The sequence below is a fragment of the Protopterus annectens genome, chromosome 6.part1 (genome assembly GCF_019279795.1).
Source record: "Protopterus annectens isolate FY-2018-M chromosome 6.part1, PAN1.0, whole genome shotgun sequence".
Classification (NCBI taxonomy): Eukaryota; Metazoa; Chordata; order Ceratodontiformes; family Protopteridae; genus Protopterus; species Protopterus annectens.
Genome location: NC_056738.1, coordinates 288,931,269 through 288,945,772, shown reverse-complemented (window position 1 = coordinate 288,945,772; position 14,504 = coordinate 288,931,269). Strand labels below are relative to the sequence as shown.

Here is a 14,504-nt window from a genome sequence, read left to right as displayed (position 1 = left end):
TTCGAGCACGGGCTGTCCCTCTGGTAAGACAATGGGGACCGTAGACAGAGCCAAGGGGGTTTGGGTGGAGTCCAAGGGGGCGGTCAGGGGTCTCGATCCAATGGAAAGGATCCTTTCTACCACATCGAATGCTGAAGGAAAGCGGACCTCCTGGGAAACTGATAAGAAGGCCAGGTCTCCCAGGGTCTGATGTGAGAATCGGAGCCGGTTCCAAAGTGGACAGTGCTCCGAGAGAGGGGACCTAGTCCACTGCCTCGGATCTGACACCCAAGCTCTGGCTCTGACAGGGGCTCAGATCTGAACTGGTCAGATCCGAGATGCTCCAGGCAGCTGTCAGCATCGAGGAAACAAGTACCGTCGGCGCCGACCCCCTGACCAAGGCCAACCTCGGATCTGAGTACTCCGAAGCTGAAGGTCGGACCGGGGAAGGATAAATGGGTTGGAGGGGGGGCTGGCAAGACTCCCATCTGGATCTGTGTATGGATAAAGCACCTCATTCTCTTATCCAGATCCATATCCATTAAGGAGCGGGTTTGATCATGATGAGGCCACGGACTCCAACCTGGCAGGTCAGGGAACCGAGGCCCGGGAGACTATACATGCCTCCCCCAGCTCCGGGGAGAACCTCGGTGACCGGAGCAGAGGGGAGTCATGGATCCGTGCTGACGTGCTCGGAGAAGCGAGATCCTGGGACCTCTTCCTCTTTTCCTTGATCTTCAACTCTCTCTCCTGTTCTCTACCTCTCCTCTGCTCCGCTACCCACAGGCTTAGATGCAGGAGTTTGAGTCCCAGCCTGGGAGGGAGGAGAGGCCAGAGGAAGAGAAGAGAAGAGGGAGAGGCAGTCACAGCAGCTGCTGTGGCTGAAGCCAAAGACCAGGAAGGAGGATAAGCAGAAGTAAGAAGACCTTTGAGGGCCAACTTGGCCTTCCTATCTTTTAAAGCACAGGGGTTGAACCCTACAAAAATGATGCAATCCACACTAAGGTGGGCCACAACTACGCACAACACATACAGAGTGTGGCCATCCACTGGGGAGAGCTTATGGCCACACTCTGTGCAGCACTTGAACACAAGCTTTTCAGCCATCCTGTGAGAAGGAAAGAAGCTTTAAGAAAAAAAACAGGCAAAAACTTTCTCAACTCCAGCACACACACACACCCACTCACCACACTAGTCTATAGACAACACTAAAGGGGAGGGGGGGCAACACAGAACAAACTACTCTAACTATCTACCTAAACAAACCAACACTCAACGCCAAAGTGATGGGAGGGGAGAAGGGGTACCTAAACTTACCTAGATTGGCTAAAGAAAAGGAAAGTTTTAAACTTACAGTAGAGAAATAACTCACTGCTAGCTGGAGCTCTGAAGACACGATGTATAACAAATCACAGCAAACGAGATCTGGAGATGGAAGGCAGTGGAGGTGTATTATGGGCAAGGGGAGGTGTCTGGAGCTCAGAGCTGATGCCAGTAATATTTGCCTGCTCTGATCCGATACGGATCCGTATCCAACAGGTTGAAGACCAACTGAAATAAACTACTTCAGATTAAACCATTTATACACTCAGTACTGACACTGCCCTCTCAGTTATTACGCTAAATGCCTAGAGGGTGTGGGGGCTATGGCAATTCGCTTGCAAAAAATGGGTATAAATATAGGTTACTAATAACCTGTAGAAAGGCACCAGAAACCAGCTGATCCACTCAACAGAAGTTTAATCCAAAATGCACACAAACGCAGTGGTTTAAAAGCACAAAGCACATTAATCACATAAACTTTGTAAAAACAGTTCCCCTTACGTTTTCGTCTTACAAACTTCATCAGATAGTCTTGTACCACTGTGTTCATGTGCATTTTGGATTAAACTTATGTTGAGTGGACTAGCTGGTTTCGATGCCTTTCTCCAGGTTATTAGTAACTTTTGGGCATTTTCAACCACTTTTATACATTTATAAATATAGGTCGCTGAGTTCCCATTTTCTGATCATTAAGTAATTAAATCACAAGATGCAAAGGATCAAAATAATGATGTCTGGTTTATGTAGGAAATCACTGCTGGTGAACTTTCGCATAGGTATATACTAATGCTCACTGGGCCTTTATAAACCTAGCCATGGAACCCAAATGTATCCCACGGGCTATTCTGTCTTACAGGTTGTTTTAAGTGATATATGTTAGCTAGAGCTTGATTTAACTGCTGTCTCGGTTTATCAGAGACACAGGTGTCAGATCGGGTTTGAACTCTCTATTTCCCATTCCCTGGTCCAAGTTACTTTTGAATATGATTAGAGAAGGGCTCTGCTTCACATAGATAGGAAGCCTATTCCAGAGGATGGGAATTCTCTGAGATACATACCTATCCCTCTAACATATCCTATTTAAATTGTAATCAAAGTTTAAAACCTTGGATTTAATAGTTTTGGTGTTGTTTGTTTTCTGGATGTGCAAAGCTCCATTCAGAAAGAAACCTACAGACACCTTGCATGCCAGGCATAAACTGCCTCTCAGCAGTCTGTAGGAAACAGATTATAGGGGATAGAGCTTTGAGTTGATCTGCAAAGGATATTGTGTTTATACACTGTATTCTTTGTCTGAGGAACCGCTGTGGGTGTTCCAGCTGTTGCAGTGCCTGAACATTGAGTATAATGGTCCCCTTTGTTATGTACCTGATGGGTCTGATGAGGGCTAAGGATACTGGCATAATGACTTCTCTGTACACAGATGTCATGCCCTTAGACCAGGAATTGTCAATCTCACACACCTGTTAAACATCTGCATATATTGACCAAATGCAGTCAATCAGATGTCACAAATGAGCATTAAGACCAAATGCAAGGCCCCCATATATATATATATATATATATATATATATATATATATATATATATATAAAAAAAAAATATATATATATATATATATATATATATATATATATATATATATATATATATATAAACACGTGTGTGTGTATGTGTGTGTGTGTGTGTGTGTATATGTGTATATATGTGTGTGTATATATATATATATATATATATATATATATATATATATATATATATATATATATATATATATATGTATATATATACATATATACACATTTTATATATATATATATATATATATATATATATATGTGTGTGTGTGTGGTGTGTGTATATGTGTATATATGTGTGTGTACATATATATATATATATATATATATATATATATATATATATATATATATATATATATATATATATATACATATATACATTTATATATATATATATATATATATATATATATATATATATATATATATATACATATATATGTGTGTGTGTGTGTGTGTGTGTATATTTATAGCCAAGATCAGTGGGACTGGAGGGCACAGTGGGGCTTACCTACCTGCCAAAAAGTTTACAGTTTGATTTTTTTGCCCTTGTGATGTTCCAGGCATTAAGTTCAGTTTGCAGGTTCGTCAGTATGCTGTTTTTCAACTTTCATAAGAGAAATAGAAAAATGGCGCCATGAATTATATTGATTTAAAACCCTGGACTGCAACAAGTCTGGGTTTTTAATATTAACATTGCACATTCACACGCAGCTGTTTTGCATTGCCATACCTCTCCAAGAGCTCTGTCTCTTTCCAAGCTTATCAAGAGTTTTTGCTTCAGTGCCATTTGATATTTTTCATTGAGTTGTTTGAGTGCTGGCTCATAAGATGCATAATGTCTCTTCAGCCTATAGGGAATACAGCAATGCATACAACAGGTAAAACAAGAGTGCTCAAAAACTTCTATTTAAACAGTGGAGTTTCACTGTAGTATTCATGTAGGTAAATTAAACAAACACACACACACACACACACACACACACACACACACACACACCTGCTGTGAGACTACAAAAGGTGTTTATTTTCAACTGTTTTCTGCACTTCTGATTAACTAAAACAATATTTGCTGCATATCTTGTGCAACTGATTTTTAGGTTTAGTGAAATGAATCCTTACCTCTGTTCTGATCTTTGTCTCCTTTTTGGTTTTTCTGCTTGCTCTTCTGTTCATTTTACTTGTTGCTGCACTTGAAAAACACTTGCATAAAGCTGAATCCAGTACTGTTCGTGAGCTTTGGAGCTTATAGTACAGTTAATCTTTTGTCTAGAGAGGCCTAGCTGTTGCTTCGTGGGAGGGAATTTCAGTTTGGTCTGATCTGGCTACAGTTACTGCTGCAGGGCTCTATTTTAAGGCTGGTTCCTGTTTATCTGCCTTAAATAGCCAGTGTTTATACCAAGCTTTTGCTTGTTTGCTCAGAGCTGCAGTGAGTTAGGCCTTCTGCCCTTGCTCTGCTGTCTTCCAAAAACCTGCTGTGAGACTACAAAAGACAAATGCTTATTTTCAACTGTCTTCTGCATTTCTGATTAACTAAAAAAAAGTTATGTACTCACCATAACGTTTCAGCTGAGGTGTTGCTTTTCATTTATCTTCAATTTGTGGAAATATGGAGCTGGTATGGATCTGACTCGGCCACATTTTCCAGCATTGGATCCAAGCTCCTCCCCTACCCATAATACCCCTGTCTCCCTCCTCCCCTCAGATCGAGTTTGCTGCAGACAGTAGGGCCCGCACCTAACCATATGCTTAACACTCTGGCATTAATACCCATTAACACAATAAGGAAAACAAAGGCTTACCAACGTAGGGGCTATGTCTCTGCTATCCAGTCCACTACACAGCCCACATAAGGCAGGGAGAAGCAGGGAATGATGGTTGAAAACAAATTAAAGCAACAATTCAGATGGAACGTTATGGTGAGTACATAACTTTTTTATCTGAAGTTGTTTTCATTTGATCTTCAACCTGTGAGACGGAGTCCCCAGCTACCAAATAGTCCTGGGAGGTCATCATGGAGGGATGTTCCAGAGCACGGCTGAGCCAAAAGATCCCCTGCCTCTGGAAAGGAGATCCAATTTGTAATGGGAGAAAAATGTATGAGATGATGCCCAAGTAGCTGCAGAGCAAATGACATCTAAGGAAACCTTAGACCAAAAGGCCACTGAAGTAGCTACAAACTAGCAGAATGCGCCCAGGCATGATCTGGTAGAGATAATCCTTCGGCTCAATAGGCCAACACGATGCACTGAGAGATCCAATGAGGAATAGTTAATTTTGAGACAGGTTTCCCTAAGAAAGGCTTAGAAAAAGAAACTAAAATTTGATCAGACTTACAAAAAGATTTTGTTAAATGCAAATAGAAGTGCAGTTGCCTATGAACATCAAGCAAATGCAATTTATACTCTCTCTTATTCTTGAAGTTCTGAAAGAAGACAGGGAGACCGATGACCTGATCATTGTTAGACTCTGACACCACTTTAGGAAGGAATGAAGGGATTAGTTCTTAAGGAAACCCTGTCTTTGTGAAGTATTATATAAGGAGGCTTGACAGATAAGGCTTGGAACTCCATTATGCTCTTGGCCAAAGTAATGGCAACCAGAAAGGCTATTTTCCAAGACAGGAATTGCAAATCAACTGAAGCTGCTGGTTCAAAAGGGGAGAAACTAATGCTTTTAGCACTAGTGTAAGATCCCAAGGGGGCATTGGGTCCTTCACTGGAGGCCTGAGTAAAAAGGAACCTTTCAAAAAGGCTTTACAAAGTTTGGAAGAAGCCAAAGAAGCCAAATTCTCTCCTTTGTGAAAATTGAGATAGCTGCCAATTTCACCTTTACCATAGAAAAACTAGAGCCATGATTAAAAATATCTGCCAAAAAATCCAAAATGGCAGGAACTGGGGCAGTAAAGGGGTCCAGATCATGCTGAGAAGCCCATATTGCGAAACATTTCCACTAACTGGAATAAACCTTCCATGTAGAAGACTTCTGAGCCACTACCAAAATCACAGGAGAAGAGAGCCTAGGAGTCCTAACTATCACTGGAAGTGGAGCAGCCAAGCCATGAGCTTCAGACTGACTGGTAAGGGAGGACCTTGGAGCTTGGATCTGATGCTGGAAAATGCGGCAGAGTCGGATCTGTACTGAATCCGTATTTTTACAGTTGAAGATCAAATGAAAACAGCAACTTCAGATCAAGATTTGCTGCATATCTGTTTAAACTGTAAAACTGTTTTTTTAGACTTAGTGAGTTGAATCCTTACCTAAATTCTAATCTTGTATCCCCACCCACCTGCCTAACTCCTGTTGTGGTCTTAAAGCCTAGTGGCTTTTGAGTTGCCCATCTCTATTATAAATATGATATTGGACACACAGCCCAGGAGTCCTAACTATCACTGGAACTGGAGCAGCCAAGCCATGATCTTCAGACTGACTAACTCTGGGTGCTGGATCCCTGAGGGATGAATGATCAGATCTGGAATTGGATCTAGTGTCCAAGGAGGACACACAGCTTGAGACCACAGAGAGGGGAACCAAACTTCACGAGGCCAGAAGTGGGCAATGAGGGTTACTAAGCTCCCCGGCTATCAAGTTTTCTGAATGAATTTCAGAATTAGAGGAAGTGGTGGATAAGCACACAGCAGATCAGAGGGCCAAGCATGAATTACAGCATCTCTGGGGGACTCTCCAGGAGGGAGGGGGGGGGTTCAGAGTGAAATACTAACTGCACTTCGCATTGGAAGGAGAGATGAAGAGATCTTAGCAAGGCTGACTCCACTTTAGAAAGATCTGTTACGCTATTGAAGGATTCAGAGACCACATAAGGCATCAGAATAAATCTGCTGAGTCTGTCCACTAGAATGTTGGACCTTCCCGGAATGTGCATTGCCAAAAGAAAACGGCTGGAGGAGTTCATCCACTCCCACAATCTCATGGCTCTGCAAAAAAGGGGTAAGATCTGCCCCCCCCATTTTTTCATGTACCAGACTACAGGCATATTGTCTAGATGGCAATCATTCCTTGGGGGAAGATGGGCATGAAGAGCTTGTAATGCCAACAGCACTGTCTTCATCTCCAGAACGTTGATATGCAGATGGGTCTCCAGGAAAGACCACATGTCTTGGACTGTCCTTCCCATGCAATGCCACCCCCCCCCACTCGAGCAAGGAGGCATCAGTGGTCACCGTGATCACATGGAAGGGAAGGAGGAATGGACGACCCAGAAGAAGATCCAGGGATTAAAGCCACCAGAGAAACGAATCCTTGCTAGCTCAGGATAACCAGACCAAATGCGATAAAGGCAGGTCTAGCAATGACCACTGAACCACCAGGGTTTAATGGAGGACCCCCATATGAAGACAAGCCAAAGGGATAAGGGTGATCATTGCTGCCATGGACCCCAAGCCCCAAAGAACTGAATCTGCAGAGGGACACTGGGCTTGAACAATGTAAGAAACATGACGGGGGATTGAAGTCTGTGCAGAGGTAAAAACACCATGCTTTCAGTGGTATTCGACAAGCCCTGATGAAGTCGAGAACTTGCATTGGATCCGTTTTGGACTTGTTGAGATTTATGGTTATGCCTAGCTGGTGGGAGGTCGTGAGAAGGAGATCCCTGGCTTGACAGAGTTGATGCCTGGATGGAGCAGAAAGGAGACAATCGTCCAGGTAGGGGAAGACCTGGAACCCCTGCAGCTGCAGGTGAGCCACCACCACTGCCATTACTTTGGTGAACACCCTGAGGGACAGTGGTGAGGCCAAAGGGGAGTGCTCTAAACTGATAATAACTGGCTCCTCAGTTGCAAGTGGAGGAACCTCCAAGAGCACCTGTCCATCTTGAGGTGACAGTATGTGTCTTCGAGGTCCACAGAGCACATCCAGTGATTTATCTGCAGAAAGGGCAGAATAGATCGGAGAGTGACCATCTGGAATTTTGTCTTAGCAATTGACATGTTTAGGGTTGAAAGATCCAAGATGGGTCTTACGTCCCCCCATTTTCTTTGGCACCAAAAAGAACCTGGAATAGATGGCTGATCCGGATTGATCGGGCTGGATGATTCGCTTTTCGAGCAGCTTGGAAATTTCCACTGCTGCCTCCTCTCATTGTGCGGGTGGGACATAAGGGAGGTTTTGGGAGGGACTGGAGATTGAAGGAAAGGGATTGAGTATCCTTTGGATATAATCTGCAACACTCAGTGATCATCTGTGATTGACTCCCAGGCTGTCGGGTGCAGAAAGAGACATCCCCCGACTGCCTCCAGAAACGAGCAGTTGGACAACCCTTCAGGGTTGCTATGAGGGTCTGTCCAGGAAAGAATTTAAAGACCCTTGGTTCCTCAGATCTCCTCTGCCAAGAGGACAGCGTCTATCATATCCCCTTCTGCCTCTGGGGGAAGGCGAGTCTTGAGCATTAAGGGAAAGGCCCCGAGACTTTCGGAACCACATTTTCTTCACCCCAAGCTTATTCTAGGAAAAGGATCATTGCAGGGTTTAGAAGTGAATCCCGACGGCAGACAAGGTCTTCCCCATCTTTCTCACTCTGGACTAGGGTGCAATGAATAGTCTTGCCAAAGAGAGTGGAACAATCATAGGGGGCATTCACAAATGACGCCTTGGAGGGCTCCAAGAATTCACAAAGCCAGAGCCAAGTATGATGATGGCAACACCTGTTCTGGCCACCTTAGAGGCAACTTCAGTAGCGTGAGAGGAGACAGGAGTCTCATGGAAGTGTTGGATATCGAAGTTAGGGTGGCCATAAGGGAAGAGAATACCTTCTTCTCCTCTGCCGACATGGACTCCAGGGCAGACTCAGCAACCTCTTTAGCTAAGTCCCACTGCAGTCTGATGATGTGTGCCAAGTAATTCAGGGCATACAAGGCAAATGTGGCTGAAGTGTAAGCCTACTTCCCAAAATGGTCCATGGCCCGCAACTCTCGGTCTGGCAGATGGACCGCAGAGCTCTCCTGAGTGAGCTCTTTCTTGGTGGCTGCAGCCACCATGGCATCTACTGGGGATCCCTTAGACCAGTGTTGCCTATCCAATGGGGCAGTGAGAATTTTGTCAGGGTGCTTGGGAATAACTCCTTATTACATGCCACCAGCTTACATCCTCAGCATATCATAAGCAACATACCCAAATTACAATTCCTTCGAGTAAGAAAGATATGTTCTAATTTGGACACATATGAACTCTATAGGCAGGATTTGGTTACCAGATTTATAAACATGGGAATGTTCTTTTCCACAAGTAATTGGGCTTCTGCCAAAGATAGGAAAGAGTTGTTGAAGTACCAAGAATCTTCAAGGACTGGGACTGCTGACATTCGGTTTGTCATAACATATGGCCGTTAATACTAACACTCTTATGGATACAGTTACTTGCCATTGGAATATATTGTAGGCTGATCACAGACTATCTGATATTCTTAACCCAAGATGTTTATTTTCTTTTTAGAGAGGCAAAACATTAGGCTCTCATTTTAGTCATTACAAACAATGGGGTGAATGTACCAAAATTCAACAGCGGAAAATAAGAAGTTATGTACCTACCATAACGTTCCATGTTAGTTGTCTTCTCTCGCCTTCTTTCTTGCTGGATGGGTTCGGAGCCAATCCTCGGCTCCGACTCGGCACTTACTAAGCTCGAGAGCTAATTTTACCAGCTCGAGGCAATCCTATATCCCATAATGCAAGGCGGAGACTACCCAGATCTCGTTTGGTAGCTAAGGAAATTATGGAATATATTCTTCCAACTGTAGAGGAGGAAGAAAAAGAAACAATACTAAAAATGACAATCATAATCACCATAATCCTCTGAAAGGGATCAACCTAATCTAGTGACACTAGAAGCTGATTAGCTAGAAAAAGGATAAAGCCTCTTAAGAGAGGAGGCATAGTCTTCTTGGTCTGAACAGGCTAGGGGGATGGAGGGCGGGACGCAAGAAAGACGGCGAGAGAAGACAACTAACATGGAACGTTATGGTAGGTACATAACTTCTTAATGTTTTGTCAATCTCGCCTTCATTCTTGCTGGATGGGACCGCGTCCCTAGCACCTCTATCCTGGGTGGCTCAATGGAACAGACTCTTGAGAACGGTGGAACCAAAATTCGCTCCGTCTCTGGAGGCCAAGTCTAATTTGTAATGTGAAACAAAGGTATGAGGAGAGGCCCATGTGGCTGCTGCACAAATAGTGTCTATTGGAAGTTTGGCCTAAAAAGCTGTAGATGTAGCTAGAGCTCTGGTAGAATGGGCTTTCGGCTTTGCCTCTGAGCTGATAAATGTAAGTAATCACAGAAGACAGCCATCTAGATAAAGTCACCTTGGAAACTGGAAGGCCTTTCCTGTTCTCTGCATAGGATAGAAACAGTTGATCAGATTTCCTAAAATGTTTAGTTTTGTCTAGATAATATCTGAGTTGGCGGTGAACATCAAGACAATGTAATTTTTGTTCCGCTCTATCAGAATAATTTGGGAAAAAACTGGAAGATCAATGGATTGATTTAAGTTCGTCTGCGATGCCACTTTGGGTAAGAAAGACGGATTAGTCCTTAGAGATACCCTGTCTTTGTGGAAGATTAAGTAGGGAGGACGAATGCAGAGAGCATGAAGCTCAGATACTCTCCTGGCAGAAGTAATGGCAACTAGAAAGAGTGTCTTCCAAGAAAGAAATTTCAATGAACAGGCAGCCGCAGGTTCGAAAGGGGGGAGAATCAAGGATGTTAAAATTAAATTTAGATCCCACTGTGGTGGGGGGTCTCTAATCGGAGGTTTAAGTAAAAAGATACCTCGAAGGAATGCCTTGCAAAGTTTATGTGACATAATGTTGTGGTCCAAAAGCCTATACGAAAATTCGAAATGGCTGCCAGCTGAACTTTTACTGTGGAGGAAGAGGATCCTGAATGAAAAATTTCAGCTAGGAAGTCCAAGACCGAATGAATCGGAGCAGTATAGGGGTCTATATTCCTAGCTTTTGCCTAGAAGGAGAAACGTTGCCATCTACTAGTGTAAATCCTTCTGGTAGAAGATTTAAGGGAAGCTACTATGATATCCCGGACGGGATTAGAAATCATAGGAAGCCTGGCTAAGGATGGAAGTGGAGCAACCAAGCAGTGAGGTTGAGAGAAGGTATGGATTGGTGCAGCTGCCCCGACTGGAGGGTCAGAAGATCTGGAACTGGGTCCAGATGCCATGGCTGTACCAAGAGATAATGATGTAGGAACGGAAACCATATCTGTCAAGGCCAATAAGGGGCAATGAGAATCCACTTGGCTCTCAAGGCGGTTGCTTTCTGAATTACTTGAGGTATCAGAGGAAAGGGGGGAAAGGCATAAAGAAGTCCCCGGGGCCAATCTTGGGTTAGAGCATCTCTGGGGGGATGGCCTGGAAGGGGGAGGAGACAAAAGAAGTCTGGGCATTTGCTGTTTTGAGGTGTAGCAAAAAGGTCGCAGCAAGGAAGGCCCCACTCCTGAAAAATCTCTTCCGTCATGGATTGTTTGAGAGACCACTCATGAGGCATGAGAATAGCTCTGCTCAACCTGTCCGCTATGATGTTGGATTTCCCGGGGATATGCGTTGCTATCAGAAACCGCTGAAAAGAGATTGCCCACTGCCAAAGTCTGAGAGCCTCTCGACACAGTGGATAGGACTTGGTTCCGCCCTGTATGTTGATATACCACACTACGGACATATTGTCCGTTTGGACTGCAATAGTTCCCAGGGGAAGAGAGTCGTTGAGGGCTTGCAATGTTAAAAGCACTGCTCTCATCTCTAGGACATTTATGTGCAGGTGGTATTCGAAAGGTTGCCAAGTGCCATGGACCATCCTGCCCTGATAATGCCCCCCCCCCCCCGATCAGGGAGGCGTCCGATGTAACCGTGGCGACCGGGGCAGGAGGAACAAAGGGTCTGCCCTGATGGACTTGAGGGGACGATATCCAGCAGGTCAGATGCCTTTTGCAAGTTGGAGTTATTGTGATCCTGTGACGCATGGGAAGTTGTTGAAAGGACCATTGGGCGAATAGCATCCATTGTAGAAGACGCATGTAAAAGCGGGCAAAGGGAAGAAGTGTTATGGCGGCCGCCATAAGACCCAATACTTTCCGAGCAAATCTGGCCTGAATTTTGTTGCTGAGAAGAATCACCTGGACATGACCTTGAATGTCCAAGATCCTTTGGTCTGTTAACTTTGCTGAAAGTTGTACGGTGTCCAATTTTGCGCCTATAAAAGTAATAGATTGACAAGGCGACAAGGCAGATTTTTCGAAATTTATAGAAATCCCTAGCCCTCTGCAAATGTGAATGGTATAATCTCTGGCTTGGAGAAGTTGATGCCTGGTGGTGGCAGTGAGGAGCCAGTCATCTAGATATGGAAACACCTGGAATCCTTGACGTCTCAGATGAGCCGTAACCACTCCCATACATTTGGTGAACACTCTGGGGGCTGTAGTGAGTCCAAAGGGCAGGGCCCTTAATTGGAAGTGACTGGTCCCCAGCCGAAAGCGGAGAAATATTCTGGAGCGCCTGTGAATTTTTATGTGATAGTACGCATCCTGAAGATCTACCGAGCACATCCAATTGTCCTTGCCCAGAAAGGGTAGAATGGACTGAAGCGTGACCATCCGGAATCTTGTTTTCTTTACAAACTTGTTTAGTTTGCTCAGATCTAATATTGGTCTCCAGTCCCCTGTCTTTTTTGGTACTAAAAAGAACCTTGAGTAGATTCTGGATCCTATTTGGTCTGCTGGGACTGGCTGGATGGCTCTTTTTGCTAGCAGTTTTGATATCTCTGGTACTGCTAGTTCCCTTAGACCGGGTAGAACGTCTGGAAGGGTTCCTTTTTGCTGAATTGGGGTTTGAATAAAGGGAATTTTGTAACCCTCAGATATAATCGACTGTACCCATTTGTCTTGAGAAAGGGAAAGCCAGGCTATTGGGTACAGCGATAAACTTCCCCCGACTGCCTCCGAAGATGGACAATCGGGCAACATCTCAGGGATGCTGGAAGGGTTTGTCAGAAAGAGGCTCTCTGCTACCCTGATTCTGTGGACCCCCTCTGCCCCTAGGGTGGCGTCTGTTGTTGTTACCCCCTCTGCCTCTGGGGGTAAACTAACCTCGTGCATCAGGCGTGACTCCTTGAGATTTGCGGAACAACATTTTCCCTCCCTTCTGACCTTTTGGGTAAGGTCTTGAAGGGGTGGAGAAACTGACTCCTACGGCAGAAAGAGTCTTGCCATCTTGTTCGCATCTAGTCAAAGTGTCTTTCACTTGAGGACCGAACAAGGTCAAACCATCAAAAGGGGAGTTTGTGAAGGACGCCTTGAAGGGGTCTGCAAAATTACAAAGCCGCATCCAGGACTGACGCCTTAAAGCCACTCCTGTGCCTGCGGCCCTACTCGCTCCATCGGTTGCATAAGAAATGAGCCGCATGGAGGAGTTAACAATGGAGTTTAGGATTCCTAGCTGTGAGCTAATCTTATCCTGAGACCCAGCAGCTGACGGATCCTGTAAAACTTCTCCCAACTCTTTAAGAACATCTCTTTGAAGGCAGGTGAAGTAACACAAGTAGTTCAGCGATCGCATGGCAAAGGTTGCTGAAGAAAAAATCCGCTTGCCGTACCTGTCCATAGTCCTAGAATCCTTGTTAGGAGGATGGACAGGTACTGAAGGATCAGCTAGTTCCTTCTTGGTGGCTGCAGCCACCACCATGGCATCAACCGGGACACCTTTTGTCAAATATTGCCTATCAGGTGGGGCCGTAATGAATTTAGAAGGCCTCCTAGGAATAGGTTTCACCGAATCCGGGGCCATCCACACCTTCTGAGCCACCATGTCCATAAGAGGATCGAAAGGCGGAGACACCCAGGAGGTGGAGGGTCGAGATCCGAACGCCTCCAGGTATACTGACTCATCCTCGGAAGGATTAAGGGAGGGCCAGTTCCCCCTCTGCTTAAGGAGTTCACGGATGTCTGAGAAAGAGACATCCTCAGAGGAGGACCTTGGGGATCCCTCCGACTCATCCAAGTCAGTATCAGATGTAATAGACTCGGGGGAGTCTAGATGTTTCCTCTTACATATCCTCTTACGCGGAGGTTCACCTGACAGATCAGGAGAAGCCTCTGAAGAGGAAGATATTCCCAATGGGGAAACCTGAGGCGTTGGATCTCTGGGTCTGGGAGCAAGAGAGTGGGAAGAGACGTCAGCAGGCACTGTAGTGGGAGGAGCTGATGGAACTGACCGTTGACTACACCCAGGGGCTAGTACACTCCTCATCACCTCGAAGGCTCCCCCATCAGAGAGACCAGAAGGTTCCCGCTCCAAAGAGATAGGAACTCCAGGCCTCACCAAGAGGGAAGGCTCCGAGGCAGATGTCGGGGCTGAGCTCACCAACGCCGAAGCCCCGAGAGGGAGAATGGGGTCGGACAAGGGTCTGATGCCACTCGCCCCCTCGGAGCCGACGAGAGAGACCAGATGCCCGGATCCTTCCAATGAAGGCCTCAAGGAGGAAATCGGAGCGGAGGACGATGGAGCCGAAAGGGGTGGTATCGGCTCCGAAGCTACAACAGTCACGGCTCCAAGGAGCTCCGGCTCAGAGCTCTGTAAGAGAGTCGAAGGAGGAATGTTACGTG

At 45.2% G+C, this 14,504-nt stretch overlaps 1 protein-coding gene across 3 annotated transcripts in view; it reads right to left on the bottom strand.

The window, feature by feature from the left end:
- SPAG16 (sperm associated antigen 16) overlaps positions 1–14,504 on the bottom strand; it is a 971,574-nt gene that overhangs the window by 362,293 nt on the left and 594,777 nt on the right. For 2 of the 3 annotated variants that reach the window (XM_044075714.1, XM_044075716.1), the window contains one exon: positions 3,616–3,733. The exons of the other annotated variant lie outside the window; for it this stretch is intronic. In XM_044075714.1, the coding sequence (XP_043931649.1) occupies positions 3,616–3,733 (118 nt within the window). The remainder of the gene's footprint in view (positions 1–3,615; positions 3,734–14,504) is intronic. 3 annotated transcript variants of the gene reach the window in all.